The sequence below is a fragment of the Salmo salar genome, chromosome ssa09 (genome assembly GCF_905237065.1).
Source record: "Salmo salar chromosome ssa09, Ssal_v3.1, whole genome shotgun sequence".
NCBI lineage: Eukaryota > Metazoa > Chordata > Actinopteri > Salmoniformes > Salmonidae > Salmo > Salmo salar.
In genome coordinates this window covers 138,021,085-138,041,312 of record NC_059450.1, presented here as the reverse complement: position 1 = coordinate 138,041,312, position 20,228 = coordinate 138,021,085, and the positions used below count along the sequence as shown (strand labels likewise).

At 43.9% G+C, this 20,228-nt stretch overlaps 2 protein-coding genes across 5 annotated transcripts in view; one reads left to right on the top strand and one right to left on the bottom strand.

The window, feature by feature from the left end:
• LOC106613084 (neurofibromin-like) overlaps window positions 1-20,228 on the bottom strand; it is a 99,317-nt gene that overhangs the window by 35,925 nt on the left and 43,164 nt on the right. The gene's annotated exons all lie outside the window — the stretch shown is intronic.
• On the top strand, window positions 7,045-19,921 carry LOC106613086 (oligodendrocyte-myelin glycoprotein-like). Of its 2 annotated transcripts, XM_014214996.2 has the most exons (4): window positions 7,045-7,295; window positions 13,348-13,849; window positions 18,033-18,242; window positions 18,547-19,921. In XM_014214996.2, the coding sequence occupies exons 2-4, from the start codon at window positions 13,836-13,838 to the stop codon at window positions 19,535-19,537; spliced, it is 1,215 nt and encodes a 404-aa protein (XP_014070471.1). In that variant the 5' UTR covers window positions 7,045-7,295; window positions 13,348-13,835; the 3' UTR covers window positions 19,538-19,921. The 2 variants fall into 2 exon arrangements, with proteins under 2 accessions (XP_014070471.1, XP_014070470.1); XM_014214995.2 differs by lacking the exons at window positions 13,348-13,849; window positions 18,033-18,242; window positions 18,547-19,921 and adding an exon at window positions 7,798-10,626 and having other exon boundaries at window positions 7,049-7,295.

Sequence of the window (20,228 nt, the reverse complement as noted above, 5' to 3'; positions counted from 1 at the left end):
TGATCTAATATTCTATGAAAGGAACAGAAACTCCACTATACTTTTGATCTAATATTCTATAAGAGGAACAGGAACTCCACTATACTGTTGATCTAATATTCTATAAGAGGAACAGGAACTCCACTATACTGTCGATCTAATATTCTATAAGAGGAACAGGAACTCCACTATACTGTCGATCTAATATTCTATAAGAGGAACAGGAGCTCCACTATACTGTTGATCTAATATTCTATAAGAGGAACAAGAACTCCACTATTCTGTTGATCTAATATTCTATAAGAGGAACAGGAACTCCACTATACTGTCGATCTAATATTCTATAAGAGGAACAGGAACTCCACTATACTGTCGATCTAATATTCTATAAGAGGAACAGGAACTCCACTATACTGTTGATCTAATATTCTATAAGAGGAACAAGAACTCCGCTATACTGTCGATCTAATATTCTATAAGAGGAACAGGAACTCCACTATACTGTTGATCTAATATTCTATAAGAGGAACAAGAACTCCACTATACTGTCGATCTAATATTCTATAAGAGGAACAGGAACTCCACAATACTGTTGATCTAATATTCTATAAGAGGAACAGGAACTCCACTATACTGTTGATCTAATATTCTATAAGAGGAACAGGAACTCCACAATACTGTCGATCTAATATTCTATAAGAGGAACAGGAACTCCACAATACTGTTGATCTAATATTCTATGAAAGGAACAGAAACTCAAGCAGTAGAACATTTAAAAGTGCCGGTACTCAGCTCCAGTGAGCTCCTGCCCAAGTCAAGCACTGACTGCAATGAATACAGGGGGTTGCATGAGTACAACGATCGCAGTGAAATAGATGCTGTGAAATGATTCAATTAATGTAAAAAAAACTCTCCTGGCACTAGTTTAATAGGTTCTATTAATATAGTCAATTACAAAAGTGTATGTCGTATTTCAATTTATATCAGGAACATAGCCCCTAGGGCAGTTAAAAACAACTATTATTTAATTGAAATATTAACAAAATCTGTGCCCTCGATTAGGTCGACTGAAGATAATTTATTTTGACACAAACTGCATTGATGAACAAGAACACGATGAAGAACCAAGGGTCAAGTCAAATTGCAATCCAAACTCGGACAAAACAGAAATAGGATATAAACTGAGTGTACAAAACATTAACACCATCCTAATTAGGAGTTGCACTTTTTACTCATTTTGTTGTGTTGTAGCTTGAATTTAAAATCAATTAAATTGAGATGTTTTGTCATTGGCCTACAAACAACCCCCCATTATGTCAAAGTGGAAACATTTCTAACAAATTAACTACAAATGAAGAGCTGAAATGTCTTGAGTCAATAAGTATTCAACCCCTTTGTTATGACAAGCCTAAATAAGTTCAGGAGTAAACGTTTGCAAGTCACAATAAGTTGCATGGACTCACTCTGTGTGCAATAATAGTGTTCAACATGATTTTTGAATGTCTACCTCATCTCTGTACCCCACACATACAGATAATTGTACGGTCCCTCAGTTGAGCAGTGAATTTCCCAATGCCTCGCAAAGATGGGCACCTATTGGTAGATGGGTAGGAAAAAAAAAAAAAAAAAAAACTCAGACTGAATATCCCTTTGAGCATGATGAAGTTATGAATTACACTTTGGATGGTGTATCAAAACACCCAGTCACTACAAAGATACAGGCGTCCATCCTAACTCAATTGCTGGAGACGAAGGAAACTGTACAGGGATCTCACCATGAGGCCAATGGTGACTTTAGAACAGTTATAGAGTATAATGGATATTAGGGATGTACAATATATCAGTGACCATATCAGAAATCGACCAAAATTAGCTAAAAATGCCAACATCGGTATCGGCCCGATGTCTAGTTTAACGCCGATGTGCAAAGACGGTGTCGAAGCTGACGTGCTTACCTATATAACGTAGGTACATGATGTAATGACACCACCTAAAATGTTGCACTACACATGCAACACAGCATTCCTCACCAAGCCTACAATGTCTGCTGTGTGGATCGAGCAGTCAACAAGTCCAGCAGTCATTTGAAAGAGTAAGGAAATTTCAGCGAGACAACTCAAAGGCGAAACCCATTAACGGCAGATAATGGAATCCATTGTCCTTGACAATCAACCGTTCTCTGTCGTGTGTGATGTTGGCTTTCGCCGACTGGTCGAGCACCGGTACACACTACCAAGTGCGCATTTTCCAGATGTTGCCCTACCGGAGTTACAAGGTAATAGCGTCACTGCTATTAGCATCACGACTGACATTTGGACCAGCGATATCAGCCCTATGAGCATGCTAAGTCTGACAGCAGAGTGGGTCATCGAGGATTTCGTACTGAGGAAGTTGTATTGTATGCTCAGGAATATGCTGGTTGTCATACAGCTGATGCCATTTAAATGGCATTTGAGAACATGAACACACTAGCTAGATCCATTCGAACAACTGACTGGAGAAATAGGCTCATCAACTGCGCCTGCAGTAGACGTGATACCCTCTGTCATGGCATTGAAATGCCTGCTCAACAAAACTGCCGACAGGCTGTGAACAAGCGATTCGGTGGCTTTCACTCTTTACTGTGTCGCCACCATGCTATGTACAAGGACTGCTACTTCGATGCAGACAAGAAACAGGGTTTACGTGTAATGTTACACACACAGCTGGACAAGATGGAAACAGACACAGTGACAATGCTCACCGAGGAAGAAGCCACGGAGAGAAAGAGCTAAAACTTCACTGCTTGACATACACAGTTGAAGTCAAGGTTGGAGTCAATGGAGTCATTAAAACTCGTTTTTCAACCACTCCACAAATCTCTTGTTAAACTATAGTTTTGGCAAGTCGGTTAGGACATCTACTTTGTGCATGACACAAGTAATTTTTCCAACAATTGTTTACAGACAGATTATTTCACTGTATCACAATTCCAGTGGGTCAGAAGTTTGCATACACTAAGTTGACTGTGCCTTTAAACAGCTCGGAAAATTCCAGAAAATTATGTCATTGCTTTAGAAGCTTCTGATAGGCTAATTGACATAATTTGAGTCAATCGGAGGTGTACCTGTGGATGTATTTCAAGGCCTACCTTCAAACTCCGTGCCTCTTTGCTTGACATCATGGGAAAATCAAACAAAATCAGCCAAGACCTCAGAAAGAAAAAAAAATTGCAGACCACAAGTCTGGTTCATCCAAATGCCTGAAGGTACCACATTCATCTGTACAAACAATAGTAGGCAAGTATATACACCATGGGACCACGCAGCTGTCATACCGCTCAGGAAGGAGACACATTCTGTGTCCTAGAGATGAACGTACTTTGGTGCGAAAAGTGAAAATCAATCCCAGAACAACAGCAAAGGACCTTGTGAAGATTCTGGAGGAAACCGGCGCAAAAGTATCTATATCCACAGTGCAACGAGTCCTATAGCAACATAACCTGAAAGATCGCTCAGCAAGGAAGAAGCCACTGCTCCAAAACCGCCCTAAAAAAGACAAACTACGGTTTGCAACTGTACATGGGGACAAGACAAAGATCGTACTTTTTGGAGAAATGTCCTCTGGTCTGATGAAACAAAAATATGACTGGAGGAAAAGGGGGAGGCTTGCAAGCCAAAGAACACCATCCCAACCGGTAAGCACGGGGTGGCAGCATCATGTTGTGGGGGTGCTTTGCTGCAGGAGGGACTGGTGCATTTCACAAAATAGATGGCGTCATGAGGAAGGACAATTATGTGGATATATTGAAGCAACATCTCAAGACATCAGTCAGGAAGTTAAAGCTTGGTCGCAAATGGGTCTTCCAAATGGACAATACTTCAAAGTTGTGGCAAGCATACTTCCAAAGTTGTGGCAAAATGGCTTAAAGACAACAAAGTCAAGGTATTGGAGTGGCCATCACAAAGCCAGGACCTATATCCCATAGAAAATTTGTGGGCAAAACTGAAAAAGCGTGTGCGAACAAGGAGGCCTAAAAACCTGACTCAGTTACACCAGCTCTGTCAGGAGGAATAAGATAAAACTCACCCAACTTATTGTGGGAAGCTTGTGGAATGCTACCCAAAACGTTTTACCCAAGTTAAACAATTTAAAGGCAATGCTACCAAATACTAATTGAGTGTATGTAAACTTTTGACCCACTTGGAATGTGATGAAAGAAATAAAAGCTGAAATAAATCACTATACTATTATTCTGACATTTCACATTCTTAAAATAAAGTGGTGACGCTAACTGGCCTAAAACAGGGAATTTGTACTAGGATTAAATGTCAGGAATTGTGAAAAACTGAATTGAAATGCATTTGGCTAAGGTGTATGCAAAGTTCCGACTTCAACTGTATGATGAAATCCTGGTTGAGAATGAAACAACTTAACAAATGAACAACGAAACAGCACAGCAAGTAAGTGAAAGAAATAGGTTTTGTTTATGTTTCACTGGTAATGGGGACATGCGTAAATGCCAACAAAATAACTTTTTGGTGTGTGTGTGTGTGTGTGTGTGTGTGTGTGTGTGTGTGTGTGTGTGTGTGTGTGTGTGTGTATAGCCTTTATTTAACTAGGCAAGTCAAATAAGAACAAATTCTTATTAACAATGGCGGTCTACCCTGGCCAAACTCGGACGAAGCTGGGCCAATTGTGCGCCGCCCTATGGGGACTCCGGGATGATGGCCTTCTAGACAGAGTTCCTCTGTCCATTGTCAGTGTTCTTTTGCCCATCTTAATCTTTGCTTTTCATTGGCCAGTCTGAGATACGGCTTTTTCTTTGCAACTCTTGCCTAGAAGGCCAGCATCCCGGAGTCGCCTCTTCACTGTTGACGGTGAGACTGCTGTTTTGCGGGTACTATTTAATGAAGCTGCCAGTTGAGGACTTTAGTTAGGTGCCTGTTTCTCAAACTAGACACTCTAATGTACTTGTCCTCTTGCTTTGTTGTGCACTGGGGCCTCCCACTCCTCTTTCCATTCTGGTTAGAACCAGTTTGCACTGCTCTGTGAAGGGAGTAGTATACAGCGTTGTACGAGATCTTCATTTTCTTGGCAATTTCTCGCATGGAATAGCCTTCATTTCTCAGAACAAGAATAGACTGAAGAGTTTCAGAGGAAAGTTCTTTGTTTCTGGCCATTTTGAGCCTGTAATCGAAACTACAAATGCTGATGCTCCAGATACTCAACTAGTCTAAAAGTTTTATTGCTTCTTTAAATCAGAACAACAGTTTTCAGCTGTGCAAACATAATTGCAAAAGGGTTTTCTAATAATAAATTAGCCTTTTAAAATGATAAACTTGAATTAGCTAACACAACGTTCAATTGGAACACAGGAGTGATGGTTGCTGATAATGGAACTCTGTACGCCTATGTAGATATTCCATACAAAAATGTGCAGTTTCCAGCTACAATACTCGATTACAACATTAACAATGTCTACACTGTATTTCTGATCAATTTGATGTTATTTTAAAATGGACAACAAAAAAAAGCTTTTCTATAAAAAAAAACAAGGACATTTCTACGTGACCCCAAACTTTTGAACGGTAGTGTACATGAAAAGAGAAATGTGGGCTTGATATTTTTGGCGTGTGAAAGGAAGGAGAGCAAATCTGTAGTGGTGACCACAGTCTATGTTAAACAATTCAACTGAAAACACTGAAACAACCACCGCTTGTCTTTGACACTACATCCTGGACCTTGCTGTGTTTGAATTATTATTTTTAACTGTGTATCTTATTTCTGTTGACAGTTTTAAACCAAAAGCACAAATGCAGAAAACAAGCACGACTGTATAATTGAACTGAATGAGTGATAGTGACAACTGAAACACTTCACATGTAACAGGCTTCAGCAGCAAGGCAGCCAACTACTTTCACGCCTTCTCTGCAGGAGTGAGGCAGCTATTTATTTAACAGAAACTTTCCAAGAGTACAACATTCAGTACTGTCTAACAAACTATATGACAAAGACTCAACTATCCCAGAGTGCATATTAAAATTAAATAACGTAATTTCCGGACTATAAGCCGCAACTTTTTTCCCAGGCTTTGAACGTCGCGGCTTAAACAATGACGCGGCTAATATATGGATTTTTCCCGCTTTCAAATTTTATTTAAAAAAAAAAACATTCTGTGACGTGCTCAGTTTTTTGGCGGCATGAAGCTTTCATTAGACCAATGAAATTGCCGAATGGGTTAAGGTCAAACATCTTTTCTGTTTACTGTTTAGATTAAATTGAGTGCTCTCAAACTAACCATCATTCTGATTACGGCAGTCATTTTGTCACCCTGATTCCTGGGGGTACAACAAAGTATTTGCAGCCACTCGACATCAGTGTAAATCGTGCATTTAATGTGGCGCTCCGTGTTCAGCGGGAGGCTTGGATGACAAGTGGGGAGAAATCCTTCACTAAAACGGGCCGCATGCGAAGAGCAACTTATGGTCAAGTCTGCCAGTGGGTCCAGACAGCGTGGAGCATTGTCAAAAAATCCACTATCATCAACGGGTTTCGAAAGGCTGGACTGCTGCGTGTTGAAGAGGGCTCAGCGGGGGATTTGCCTCCGGATGAAAGTGACGAGAGCGACAATGAAAACGATCCAATATCGGATGAAGCAATTCTGAGGCTATTCAACTCTGACACTGAAGGAGATGGTTTCAGTGCACAGGAGAAGGAAGATGGTGACCAATGACTTTCTTGGTAGGCTACTGTTTACTGCTAATTTTGTATTTTTTGTTACAAGCCGTGTTTCGTTAAAGCCTATTTATTTTTGTTGCAAGCCGTGCTTCGTTAAAGCCTATTTATTTTTGTTACAAGCCGTGTTTCGTTAAAGCCTGTGTAAAGTAAATTTGTTTCAATGTACTGGTAGGCACCTGCGGCTTATAGACATGTGTGGCTTATTTATGTTCAAAATAATAATTTAAAAAAAATTCAGGTGCGCTTAATAGTCCGGTATGTACATCTTTGTATTGAAACAGTGTTAAAATCACAAACCACTCTTCTTAGATCACCAGAGACTTTGCTCTATTAAAAAGAACAGGGTGTCATTTGTCATCAGACTTGTTTCACAGCTCTCACTTCCTGTCAAGTGAGGCAAGAAAAGGTTCTGTATTCTACCAGGCTGTGGCCTCGCAGCCTTCTACAGTGGCTGCTATCTGGGCTTCATGTACACCAAACTATGGGGACCTCTACCAACTGAGACACACCAACTCATACAGGGTTTCTGACTTTTGTGAACTTGGAGCAGGTTAAGGCCGGCCAGGATTCGAGGGTTACATCCTGTGTAGGCTCTGGTGAGTACAACCGACTTTAGGGTGGGTGATGTAAATATAAATGGGTTATTGCAGGATCTGTGGCTCTAATGAGGACATGTGTGATATGCCAGAGAATGTGCAAGCAGTTTTGAACAAAAGCCTTTTATATACAGAGTTGTTGTGGGAGTTTTAAATGGTAAGCACATTATACAAACACTATCACTAATGTAAGCTAATCAATACTGATTGGACAAAGACATCCTGATGTGAAACATTATAAGCCATTCATTCTTAGAAATGGGACAGAACCAGAAAATATTGTTTTGATTCCCCATTAAACATTCTGATCGTATTAATAGACCACATTTACTCTAAATATTCTATGCCTACTTTGAATTGTCGTTTGAGGAAGGAAATGCCAAAAGTAGCGATCACATTTTACCACGCAGCCCTTTATGCTAAAATGTTGCTTGTTTCCTCATGGTACAGCGCATTTATAGATACAGTAATGACAGTTGCTTTTCTTCTTTTCATCCGTCAGTCATCAGGATACAGCAGAATTCAGACATTAACAGGAAACAGCAATGGAGGGAAAGCATCTTGTTATTGTGTCATTTCTGTGGATGCTGCCACGGGGACTGAATGGCACAGTGACACTTCAGCCTGACCTCCACTCTACCAACTTCAGAAGCAGTGAGGTTACTGCAACTTCAGACAAAATTTCACCCTTAGAATTGGCTCAAGTGCCCCTCAACAATGCACCGGATGAAGGACACCATAGCACCGTAGCACCTTCAGTTGAATTGAAGCTCACAGTGAAGAGTGAACCACAGACTTCAGACCAGGTGTCGACCAGAAACATTCTCAGCCACAATCGGCCTTCAATGCAGCCTTTGCGTATGGGCACAAAGAGGAACTCCCAGTCACCTCAGGACCGCCAAACAACCAGATATAAAAACAAGTCTACGGTGGGGATCACAGCAGATGGAGCCCAGGAAACTTCGCCCACTATGTGGAATCAACCTCTGGTAAGGCAAGTTACACCCTCCGGCAAGGACGAAGTAAGTCTAACAGCATCACCTAGACCTTCTGAGTTGTCCACTCAAATAACCTCACCGACACCAAATCAACCAACAGAGATCCAAACGGGGCCTACTCTGTCCAATCCTCCAATGTCGCAATCCAACGTCTCCACAGAGAGGAACCGACCCACGCCAACTGGTGTTGGATTTGGAGTGACACCGACTAGAGCGGAATATACTTTGAACATAGGCGAAGAGGCTCAACGACCCAGCACCCCCGACCAGGCCCCAGTCACAAGCAGGAGATCAACCCCTTCACACCCCACTGAAAGAGGTCCAACAGGCCCATCTGAGCTGCCTAGTGCTGCCACTTCACCCACCACCCTACCCCCATCTACAGCCATGACCAAATCTTCAACCCACGTCTCCACTCCATGGACGTCGACCCAGCCTGCCAAGACCCTTGCCACCACTGAAGCCTCTGTTACTTCTAGTATTGACGTTACCAGCAGCAAGGGCCAATCCACACCAATGGTCCCCACTGAAAAAGAAGCCACTGCCACCACCACGGCAAAAAAGAAACCAAAGCCTCCGACAAAAACTGCAAACAAAGACGAGAGAAAAAAGACGGGGAACCATGGCACAGCGGTGGCTGTACTGATTGGTGGGACGTTGTTCATGATGCTGGTGGGGTTCGGGGTCATCTTCGTGAGGAAGCAAAGACAACAGAGGATGCAGCTGCAGAATGCAGCCTGGGCCGGCCCCTCTCCGTTTCTGGACGGTGGAGTTCAGTCTCAACTGGATAATGACGATAGTGGTGATGTCCATCCGAGGGGCTCCAATGGGATCTCCTTCTCTGGCTTCCTGTCTCAGCGACTCTCCAAGAGGTTCTCTCTGATCCAGGATACTGACCAGGAATTCCAGATGGGTGGGATTCCGGCAGGAAGTACATTCGGAAGAGAGACGGTTTCAGATTGTTAAACCGTGCAACAGGACTGCTGCGTTGAACAAAGAAAATACCCAGACTGAGGAGGTACAACTTCCAGACAACTCCTCATCTCCTCCGCCACCGACGTCGTCAGAGACCACTGCCACAGCACTCACCCATGACCATCAGCCTCCTGCCAGGATGTTGATCTGGGGCCGGACAATGCTCCCAATCGCTCTTCCTCTCCCTCTCATACGCCACCAGATATCCCAGAAGCTGTTCCTCCACCACTGTTGGGTGTTCACCTGCGTCCCCCCCTCAGACCAGGCCAGCCCCCCTCCACCAGAGAGCACATATTTCTCCATCCTCCCGGACCCGCCTTTACTCATCTCCAAGCAGTGACAGATAGCAACACACAGGAAACCCACTCTCCTCTCCCACCACCCAAAAAAGGAAACCACTTTAACCAAAAAACTAAACTGATGCTTATCAGTGTTTTGCTTCATCTATCTATACCTCTATCTGCTGAAACATTCCATGAAATGGATCTTCAACTAGGCCTATAGCTATAGTTTGATTGTCAAAACCAAGCTAACCCTCTCCCTATTTATCAGGATAACTGACATTGGCCACAATAATCAGCTTTTTTCCCTATGATCTTTCTTTGGTATGAAGGCAACCAAATGTACACTCAGAAAGCTTTCCCAAATGTTTTGATTCAAGATGTGGATACTGTTCAGATCCATATTAATTCAGTCTGACCAATCTGTAGCAGTGATATTTTTTTCATGCTACAATAATTGCTTTTCTCCAGTGTACTTTTTGGAGAGAAACACACAGGATGTAAAGGCCTAAACATCAGCATCACACCCAGTGGTGAGATAATTCAGAGAAGGATGCACTGCTGAAGTAACATAATTGTGTGTGTGTGGGGCAAGTGAACATTCTCAGAGCATAAGTAAAGTCACTGAAAAAAATCTACCAAGGATGAAACATTCACGGTGAAAGAGGAAGTATTAAAAATAAATGTAACGAAAGGGTGAATTATATAATTAAACTGAGGAACAATAAATTGAAAGGGATAGAATGAATGTGAGAGAGTGAGCAGGGAGTTAGTCTCTCATTGGGGCTGGCCCAACACTGTTAGTGAGTGCCTTACTGCAGTGTTGCAATCGCTCCCAGTGTACTTCAGAGCTGTGCAGCAGTACACTAACAGTAAAGAGAGAGACAGAAAGAGGGAAATGTCAGACCCACAAAAAATGCCTCAATGTCTCATCTGAAGAGAAACCACAGAAACAAGATGGGAGACAGAAAGAAACCACCACACCCAATCATCTACACATACTTGTCAACAAATGAGATGTTAAACGCTCCTTGTTCATCAATCATGTATTTATGCAATAAACCCAATTATGGTAAATACTGGTGTGAATTTGTGTACTACATTAGCCTCATACAGTGAGGCAGACTACAGGCTCAATGGTTAACGCCAGGCTATAATTCATTCTGCTGGGTGGTGATTGAGGAGAGCATCATCTGCCTACACCACAAGCTACTGTCCCCCACTCCACCTGCCCCTGCCGCTCAGATGCCAGCCACGGCACCTGCTTTATCCCTCCCTATAAAGAGCGTTGCCTGGAAGATACAGCCATCATAAATCCATTCCCTCTCACCACCCCCCCACTACTCAAATTCACAGCTTCTTCCAGACATATTCTCCAGCTGAGTACTAAAAGGGAAATGTTTGTTGAAAAATTATTGTAGAACTCCCTGTGTTGATACTGCCGCAGACATGAAAGAAACACAAGAGAAATAAAGAGGAAGCAGCAAGAGAAGTAGAGAGGAAGCAGCAAGTAGAGAGGAAGCAGCAAGAGAAGTCGAGAGGGAGCAGCAAGACAAGTAGTTAAACTTGAGACTATTTTAAATCCTGTTTCATTCTAACTCTTTACACATCTGCAGTTCTAGGTCTGATGTAGATTTCAAACCACCAACTCAGTCTGTCATATCAGTCCTGTAGGGGGTGAACCTTCATCTCCAACACAAACAGATGCCATGTTCATCTCAACACAGTCGGTTCAATTTGCAGCACAAACAGAATCCATGCCATGTTCATCTCAACACAAGTCTATTCGTTCTACTATCATTACAAGCTATTGTAAGAGTACAACTTTTAGTATGACTTTACATCTTGACTACCGTTCGTTTTCACACTCAAGTAAGTTGCAAGGTGGGAAACCTTTTGTAAAAAGGTATTTTCCCTCGTACAAACACTTGTGGTTCGTGTATGCAATTCTCTTGATGCTTCAACTTATTAACAAAGCTATCAACATGACAGAATTATAGCCATCAGATAGTCATTTTCAGTGATCCCATCTAATGATCTGAGATGAATAGTCCACATTAGTCTGGCATCAGACTCTCACAGCATATTGGTTGAACACCCGGAACTAACACAGCAGATTGGAGTAGCTATGCAGTTTCACACTTTTGATTGGTCTGGTGTTGCCATGCTAGCACCAGGCACTGCACTATGGAGGGTATTTCTTACTGAGTTTCATTGGCTGACATTTGTTCTGGAGAATTGTGAATGCTGCCAGTAAATCATGCTGGCTTGTTCGCTGAATGATATTGCCAGCAGTACATTTACATTTTACATTTTAGTCATTTAGCAGACGCTCTTATCCAGAGCAACTTACAGTAGTGAATACATACGTACTGGTCCCCCGTGGGAATCGAACCCACAACCCTGGCTTTGCAAACACCATGCTCTACCAACTGAGCCACACGGGACTATAGCAGGGGAGACTGCTTCGGCAGAAGTGCAGAATGAAATATTCACTACTTGCTTACGGCTAGTTGCAGAACAGAGCAGTTCTGTGGTGCTAAGTACGGAATGCCTAGAACAATAAGCATCATGTTATGCTTACTGTGTGTATTTCCACGAGAGAAGCCCCAAACCTACTACAGAGAGGACTGTTTCATTGGCCAGACACAATCTGCCAAACTATTAAAGAATGACTCCTAGACAGACAGACAGACAGAGACAGAAGTGACTTCATGAAGTGCTGATTTAAAAACATATCTAAATCTCCAGTAGCACCCCAAATCACCCCACTCAAAATGAAGTAATCAAATCACAGCACACACACACACACACACACACACCCACTAAAAACTAGGATTTTATTCATATCGCTGCAGCAACATTGGCTGTAAAACAGACACTAGTCACAGAACACCTATTCATGGCTCAGCACATTTGCAAAAACAAGCTTGTAGCTTGCCTGGGTGCTTCATGCGGACACCCGAAATGGAGGAAGACCTGGAGGATGGTGAGAAAAACTGTACCGTTAATACAAAAACAGTGCTAATTCGCTGCTGAGGACGGTGGAGGCAGCCAGTCGTTGCAAGTGCCAGATGTGATGTTAGATACAGGCCATTCGGAAAGCATCGGCCCCTTTCACTTTTTCCACAGTTAAGTTACAGCCTTATTCTAAAATAGGACAACGACCCTAAGCACACAGCCAAGACAACGCACGAGTGGCTTCGGGACAAGTCTCAATGTCCTTGAGTGGCCCAGCCAGAGCCCGGACTTGAACCCGATCGAACATCTCTGGAGAGACCTGAAAATATCTGTGCAGCGACCCTCCCCATCCAACCTGACAGCTTGAGAGGATCTGCAGAGAGAATGGGAGAAACTCCCCAAATACAGGTGTACCAAGCTTGTAGCCTCATACCCAAGAATACGAGGCTGTAATTTCTGCCAAAGGTGCTTCAACAAATTACTGAGTAAAAGGTCTGAATAGTTATGTAAACGTGATTTTACATTTGCAAACATTTCTAAAAACCTGATTTTTCTTTGTCATTATGGGGTATTGTGTGTAGATTGATATGAGGGGGGAGGGAGGGGGGAATTCAATCCATTTTAGAATAAGGCTGTAACGTAACAAAATTTGGTAAAAGTCAAGGGGTCTGAATACTTTCCGAATGCACTGTTTGTGTATGAAAAAGAGAGAGGAGAAGTCACCACAGCCCCCCCCCTGCCTCAGCAGCAGCAGAGGGGGCCGGCACTGTGCTGCAATCCTCCATTCCTCTCCCCCTCCCTCCCTCACTTGCTCCTCCTCCTCTCTCTCCCTTTCAGACTGCTCTTTCCTTGAGCACAGTGCTGCATCAAGAGCCTGCAGAGGAGCGGTGGAGACTGACTGGCGCTATCGAGGGCATCCTGCTCTGGCATGCCAGGAGGACGCCATAACCAAGAAGAGGGTATTGACACAGAACGAGAGAGCCTGCCCACCACTGGCCAGTGCCAACACAGCACTAGAGAGAGAGAGTGTGAGAGGGGGGAGATAGAGGGAAGAGAGGTCCACCTTCACCAGAGAAGGAAGAAAAAAGCAAGGGAGAAAATAGAAAGCAAGAGTGCAAGTGAGGAAGATATTGAAAGAAATGAAAAAGACCCCAAAAGAGAGCCAGCGCAAAAACAGAGAGAGAAGAAATAGTAAGGACGCAAGAACGTTGACATCTAACACCCCGAAGATTTGACTTGCTGCTCAGGAAAAAAACAGGGGGGAGCGAGTGAGAGGGCTGGCCGAGGGAAGGAGGAAGAAAAGAGCGAGATGACGGACTGAAGCAATGGAGAGGATAAGGTGAGTGACTAATGGCATGGAGAGAAAAACGGTAGGAGAGACGGGTGTACATGCTAAGACATGCGCACATGACAGGACACACACAGTGCTTCACAGAGCAGTGATGTATTTGATTCTGTACCACATTAGCTCAGTGGACTGCAGCAGGGTGATTTGTCGATGTCAGTCTACTGCTTCTCATTAGAGACCTATATGCTTCTCTCAAATGGCGCTAAAATCTCCATTAAATATTGCAGGTTATTTATGGAGCAAATGCCGATCGGCTCCATAGAATAAATTATTTGATGTTGTTTTGAAAGCACTTATACACCGATTGATACAATTGTGTTACACAACTTAACACAATTAATGGACACGGAGGAAGATGTACACATCCTCCAATATTCAAAAATATCTTTTTGGGGCAACATTTTCTATTTCTAATAGCAACATATTTCTGTAATTCTGATGTAATTTCAAATGTATTTGGTATGTTACTATTGCTATACAGGTTAAATGCAACCTCAGACTAACTTGCAGTACGCCATGACCTGAAGAAGTTTCCAGAGCTCAGCTTACTATGTAATGCTATTAACCTGCGACACTCATGTGTTTGGCAAGCTCTTCTTAACACACACACACACACACACACACACACACACACACACACACAAGATAACCAGTCATTTGTGCCAGACAGGGTGCAGAGATGACAGGACACAACACAACTGTTTGTGTGCGTGAGTGTGCGTGTATGGGATTAAGAGTGTGTGTGTGCCGCCCTAAATGAATTCAGCCGGCTCCTACTGCAGTATTTCTGAGCTCCTACCCGCTGGCAAGGCTTCAAGCTTACCGGCACACAAACTGACTGGGGCCCTTGTAAACTGCATCAAAGCTATTAGATGTATCAGTCTGACCCTCAACGAGGACAGTTAGCATATAGCCTGGCGTTACAATGTTATAAATGTCAGAGGGGTGTTAATGATGTGAATGGGAACTATAGGGAGGAGAGCGGTATGGGAAGGCAGAGGGCTCTGGTTTAAGTAAGGTCCATTCCACCCAGCTGGTTCCCAGTCATGACTTTCTAACAGGCTGGATTGGCACCTGTTCTGACAGATTGTTCTGTGGGCAGCAGAACCAGTGTGGAGTGTTTTACTACTGTGTCCAGGTGTTTAATACTGCCTCTCTTCCATCTGGGAGGCTGTTGTTATGCATCAAAGGCTCTCTCTAAACAGCAGCAGCTCCAGACAAGGACTTACATCAGTTCTACAGAGATTCCACTGGGGGGAAACTAGGCAGGTTATGAATAAGGGAGATACTGTAGCTAAAACTCCAACTACCGTTGTCTAGCAATCTATGTTGGAAAACTAGCATGCTGGCAGATACCCATAGACCTCCAGTCTTCACGCTATTGCTCGACAGCATTGGCTCTCGAAACTACCTCTAACTTCCTTCATACTGGACAGAGACATAAAAATGGTATCCACTAGTTCATTTGACTTTAGTAGGGCTGTCCCCGACAAAAGAAAAATCTTGGTCGACCGAGAGTCGTCTGTTCTTTAGACCAATCGATTGGACGTCATTTTAAAACGTGTATTTTTCCATATATAGACACACGCTATGTTTAAATAAATTCAACTATATGTAAGCTACTGAGCTTGTCTGATGCTTTAAGCACTGCAATTTAAAATTAAGACAAATTACAAGATGGAGCCAGAGATCAATAGAGCCTAAATGGACAACAAAAACCTGTTCCCGACCCTCCTCCTCCCACTGCTGCTGGCCTTAGCAGATTGTGGGGTTATGCTCCATCAGTGGCCAGGCTGGCCTTAGCAGATTGTGGGGTTATGCTCCATCAGTTGCCAGGCTAGCCTTAGCAGATTGTGGGGTTATGCTCCATCAGTGGCCAGGCTGGCCTTAGCAGATTGTGGGGTTATGCTCCATCAGTGGCCAGGCTGGCCTTAGCAGATTGTGGGGTTATGCTCCATCAGTGGCCAGGCTGGCCTTAGCAGATTGTGGGGTTATGCTCCATCAGTGGCCAGGCTGGCCTTAGCAGATTGTGGGGTTATGCTCCATCAGTGGCCAGGCTGGCCTTAGCAGATTGTGGGGTTATGCTCCATCAGTGGCCAGGCTGGCCTTAGCAGATTGTGGGGTTATGCTCCATCAGTGGCCAGGCTGGCCTTAGCAGATTGTGGGGTTATGCTCCATCAGTGGCCAGGCTGGCCTTAGCAGATTGTGGGGTTATGCTCCATCAGTTGCCAGGCTAGCCTTAGCAGATTGTGGGGTTATGCTCCATCAGTGGCCAGGCTGGCCTTAGCAGATTGTGGGGTTATGCTCCATCAGTGGCCAGGCTGGCCTTAGCAGATTGTGGGGTTATGCTCCATCAGTTGCCAGGCTGGCCTTAGCAGATTGTGGGGTTATGCTCCATCAGTGGCCAGGCTGGCCTTAGCAGATTGTGGGGTTATGCTCCATCAGTGGCCAGGCTAGCCTTGGCAGATTGTGGGGTTATGCTCCATCAGTTGCAGGCTACACCAGCGGTGAGCAACCTTTTTCATTTGAAGTGCTAAGTTACCTTACCATTTCTACTGATCTGCGTGCCAGTTTTCATATGCACATTTTCGTGGAAGTTTCATTTCATTTATAATAGTCTTCATCTCAAAATCTATTTCATGTGGTTAATCAAAACACTAAATGAAAATGATACAAATCCAAAAGTAACTTCTATTGCCAATATGTAAAAATAACCTACATAAAGACATAAAATAAAAACATTGAAGCCTGCAGGTAGAAAATATCCTGATAAGAATAAATATCCTATAAATCACATTGGCTATGCATGGCCTGTTTGCAAGGAACTTGAATCATTGTATCAACTATTAATAGCCTGTGGTATTTGCACAACGGATAAGAGCATGACATTTCTGTGGTTATAGAAAGAGAGAGATGGAAAGATTTTTCAAATAGGCTACATTGAGTAACTATTGTCATTCTCAATGGATGTAAAAACAGACTTTGTTTACTTGCTGTTTGAGGCGAAGAAAAAAATGACTTTGAGAAGCTACACAGTAATGGTGAGTTAAGACAATCAGAAATAGTATCAGATCCCCAAAACGGGCACACTTAACCTACATTTGCGTGCAGGCCAGGTAGCCTAGGCCTACTTCTATGCATGTCCTTACTCAACATTGACAGGAGCACTCCAAACAAAAGACAATGAATAAATTGACAACTCGTAAATGAAATAAACACAAACTTGTAGCCTAGGCTGTGCGCTCTGCAAACAACATGTCCACTCCTACAATGACAACGTTAAGACTGTAATTGTAATATATTGAAAGCATTAACATAAATTATTGTATCCAAACAAACATTGTAGATTCAAAATAAACGGTAAATGTACTACTGGTGATACTGGTGTGCCATCCCCACGTCCTCAGCAATGGATTGGTTCACTGAGACAGGCGTGAATCAGACAGTTGTCTCGTGTGCATTCATTCTTTTAAATATGTGTGCCATAATTTAAAATATATTTGCCACTGCTCGACTAAAAAAAAAACCTTGGTCGACCAACAGCCTATCGACCATACAATCGACTAGATGGGGTAATCCCTAGACTCTAGGGAAGTAGATAAAGGCCCTCAACGCCAAAATCCCCAAATATCCTTTTAAGCTCCTGGTAATTGCAGCTTGGAAAAGCTAGCAAGGATTGGATTTAAGTGAGCTATTGCTAATGAATATTTAAATGCTAATGATGTCGGTAGTTAATTTAACTGTTTGTATTATTATTCTGCAGATGTGTGTGAATGACTGATGGTTTTGACGAAGATCCATACTTCCCTACCAAGCAAAAAGGAAGTAATTGCTAAATTGGTCGAAAATGTGTTAATCATTTTTGCTACATTAAATACACGCTTAATCATGTGGACAAGTATCCTGCCTTTATTGTATTGTGTTTTGAAGAAAATGGGGGTCATGTTAGCAGTAAATGCATAAAGTTACTGTGAAATCAAGGTAAATAAAAGTCATTTTTCTCAGTTCCACACTATGAGCAGTTACTGCCTTTTTGCTTGGTAGGGCAGAGTACAGGATCGAAACTGTGCCCTTCCATTTGTGAGTCTATATAAATCATGGGAGCAAAGAAGTGTTGCAGATCTATGTCCTTGGGTATAGTCCAGTGTCTCCTCTCATTGTCTCTCCCCCTCAGAGCCTTCATCATGCTCTACCGCACCCCACTAGCCTGCCTCCTCCTGCTGCTCCTGTCGGGGGTGCTGGGCGGGCTGGTCCTGTCCATCTGCCCCGCCGTGTGTTCTTGCAGCCGGGGACACCGTGTGGTGGACTGCTCCTCACGGCACCTCTCACAGCTGCCCCCAGGCCTGCAGCACAACATTCGCTTCCTCAACCTCTCACAAAACAGGTAGGAAGACAAGTTCTTCCTTATCTTTATCATCTTCCTTCTCATCAGGTTGGATCCTAGCTCTAAACGTCTGGGTTCTAAGCAGCAACATGGCTAATAGCCAGACAGAATCAGCAGGGAGGGGATCCAAATAATTACATTGTCTTTCTTGCATATTCAGTTGAAGAAACTCTCGCAATTCATGTTTGGTCAGTATGTGGTTTGAATTAAACTAACAATTCCACAGGAATCTTTTATTTATCCTCCCTGATGTGTCAAATAGTTGTGATTCTAACATCTGACTTCTCCCCCTCTCTCCCGACAGCCTTCGTGGTCTGGAGGGCCAGCTCAGCCACTACGCCCACCTGCGGACTCTGGACCTGTCCTATAACCTCCTGGGTCGCTTCCCCTCCGGCCTGCCCAGGGCCCTGTGGGACATCCGGGCCGCCGGCAACCAGCTCCGAGCCCTAGACAAGAACGACACGGCCTACCACTGGAACCTGCGGGTCCTGGACCTGTCAGCCAACGAGTTGGAGAGGGTGGTCTTCATAAACAACACCCTGCCCAGCCTACACGCCCTCAACCTGAGTCACAACCGGTTCTGGACCGTGCCCACCAACATGCCTCATAATCTGGAGATGGTGGATTTGTCCCACAACTACCTGGTTCAGATCCTCCTGGGGTCGTTGGACCGGCTGCCCAGGCTGAAGAGATTCTACCTGCACGCTAATCGCTTCTCCTGGGTGCCGGAGGGGGTGTTTGACCGGTTGGAGGGGCTCGAGTTGTTGACGCTTGGGGATAATCCTTGGGCTTGTGAGGAGGAGGAGAACATCACAAGGCTCTTGCTCTGGGCCGAACATTCCCACGCTGCCGTGTTGGGCTGCCCCTGCTACACTAGGCCAACCTGTGGGCAAGCCCATCTGGCAACTCCAGGAGGGGAGTGGCACTTTGCATCCTACACAGAGCCTCCGCTGGGGGCTGATGCCAGAGAGCTGGGCCGTGGAGGCCTCCCACCGGCTAGGGCTGCAGTCGCCACTTCTGGGTACCTGGCTAAGTCTGCGTTATTGGAGCCTGGGATGCATGGAGACAGGGGGGTGGCCAACGGCTCGGGGGATCAGACACCGTTCGTGTTCACCTCCACCCGCTCGCATGGCCTCACTACACGCACAAGCACAACGGGGCGTCCGCACTCTGCCACCAAGAAGCCCAACACAGGAAGCACGCGGAGCAGAGGCCACGGTCTCCACACACAGATTGTGTGTTCTGCTGTCGCCTTGAACCTTTTAGTCACGGTGACTGCCTTCAAAGCCTCCTAAAGAGACTAGAGCCAAGTCTTGATGGATTTTGGAGAGGGCTAACCCTTTGTACATTTGACCCAGAATGTTGAAGGGAGTTTTGTTTTTATTTTAAAGAACAACGTTCGACTGTTACTGCCTAAAAAAAATGAATATAGTTGTGTATTCTCTCTCATCTTCCAACAATTTGTCCACCATCTACAGAGTGTAGTTGTGCTGTATGACTATATCTTTCAAACGCACATACAAATAATATCTAGGCAAATGTATACACATACATGACTAATAATACTATTGGCGTGGAAACATGAATGCTCTACTCCATGTAGTCTATACTGCTTGTGTGTTCTGTTGACAGATGCTGCTGCGTTTTATGCTTTCTATGATATAAACACAGAAACGGAACATTTAGAATCATTTACTTTACGTGTGGTTTGGCTGAGTCAGTGTATGATGTGAGATACCTAATCTTTACACCTTGGTTTGGGGGGTTATCTAGAAGTACTTAAGACCCTAACATACATGCACACAAACACCTTGGCTCTTTATAAGCTCCTAAAAATAACTGAAAGTTATAACGAATTGAAACCAAACTATTCTCCTCTGGGCATTGAAATCCTCACACATCATTGACCATTTGGTCAGAAAGTGACCCTCTTTCCACTATTGTAAGGTGCAGAATTCCCCCCACTATACTCCCTACCACACACAA

Excerpts from the sequence above, each read along its gene's own strand:
- LOC106613086 (XM_014214995.2), top strand. The coding sequence starts at position 7,841 with ATGGAGGGAAAGCATCTTGTTATTGTGTCATTTCTGTGGATGCTGCCA.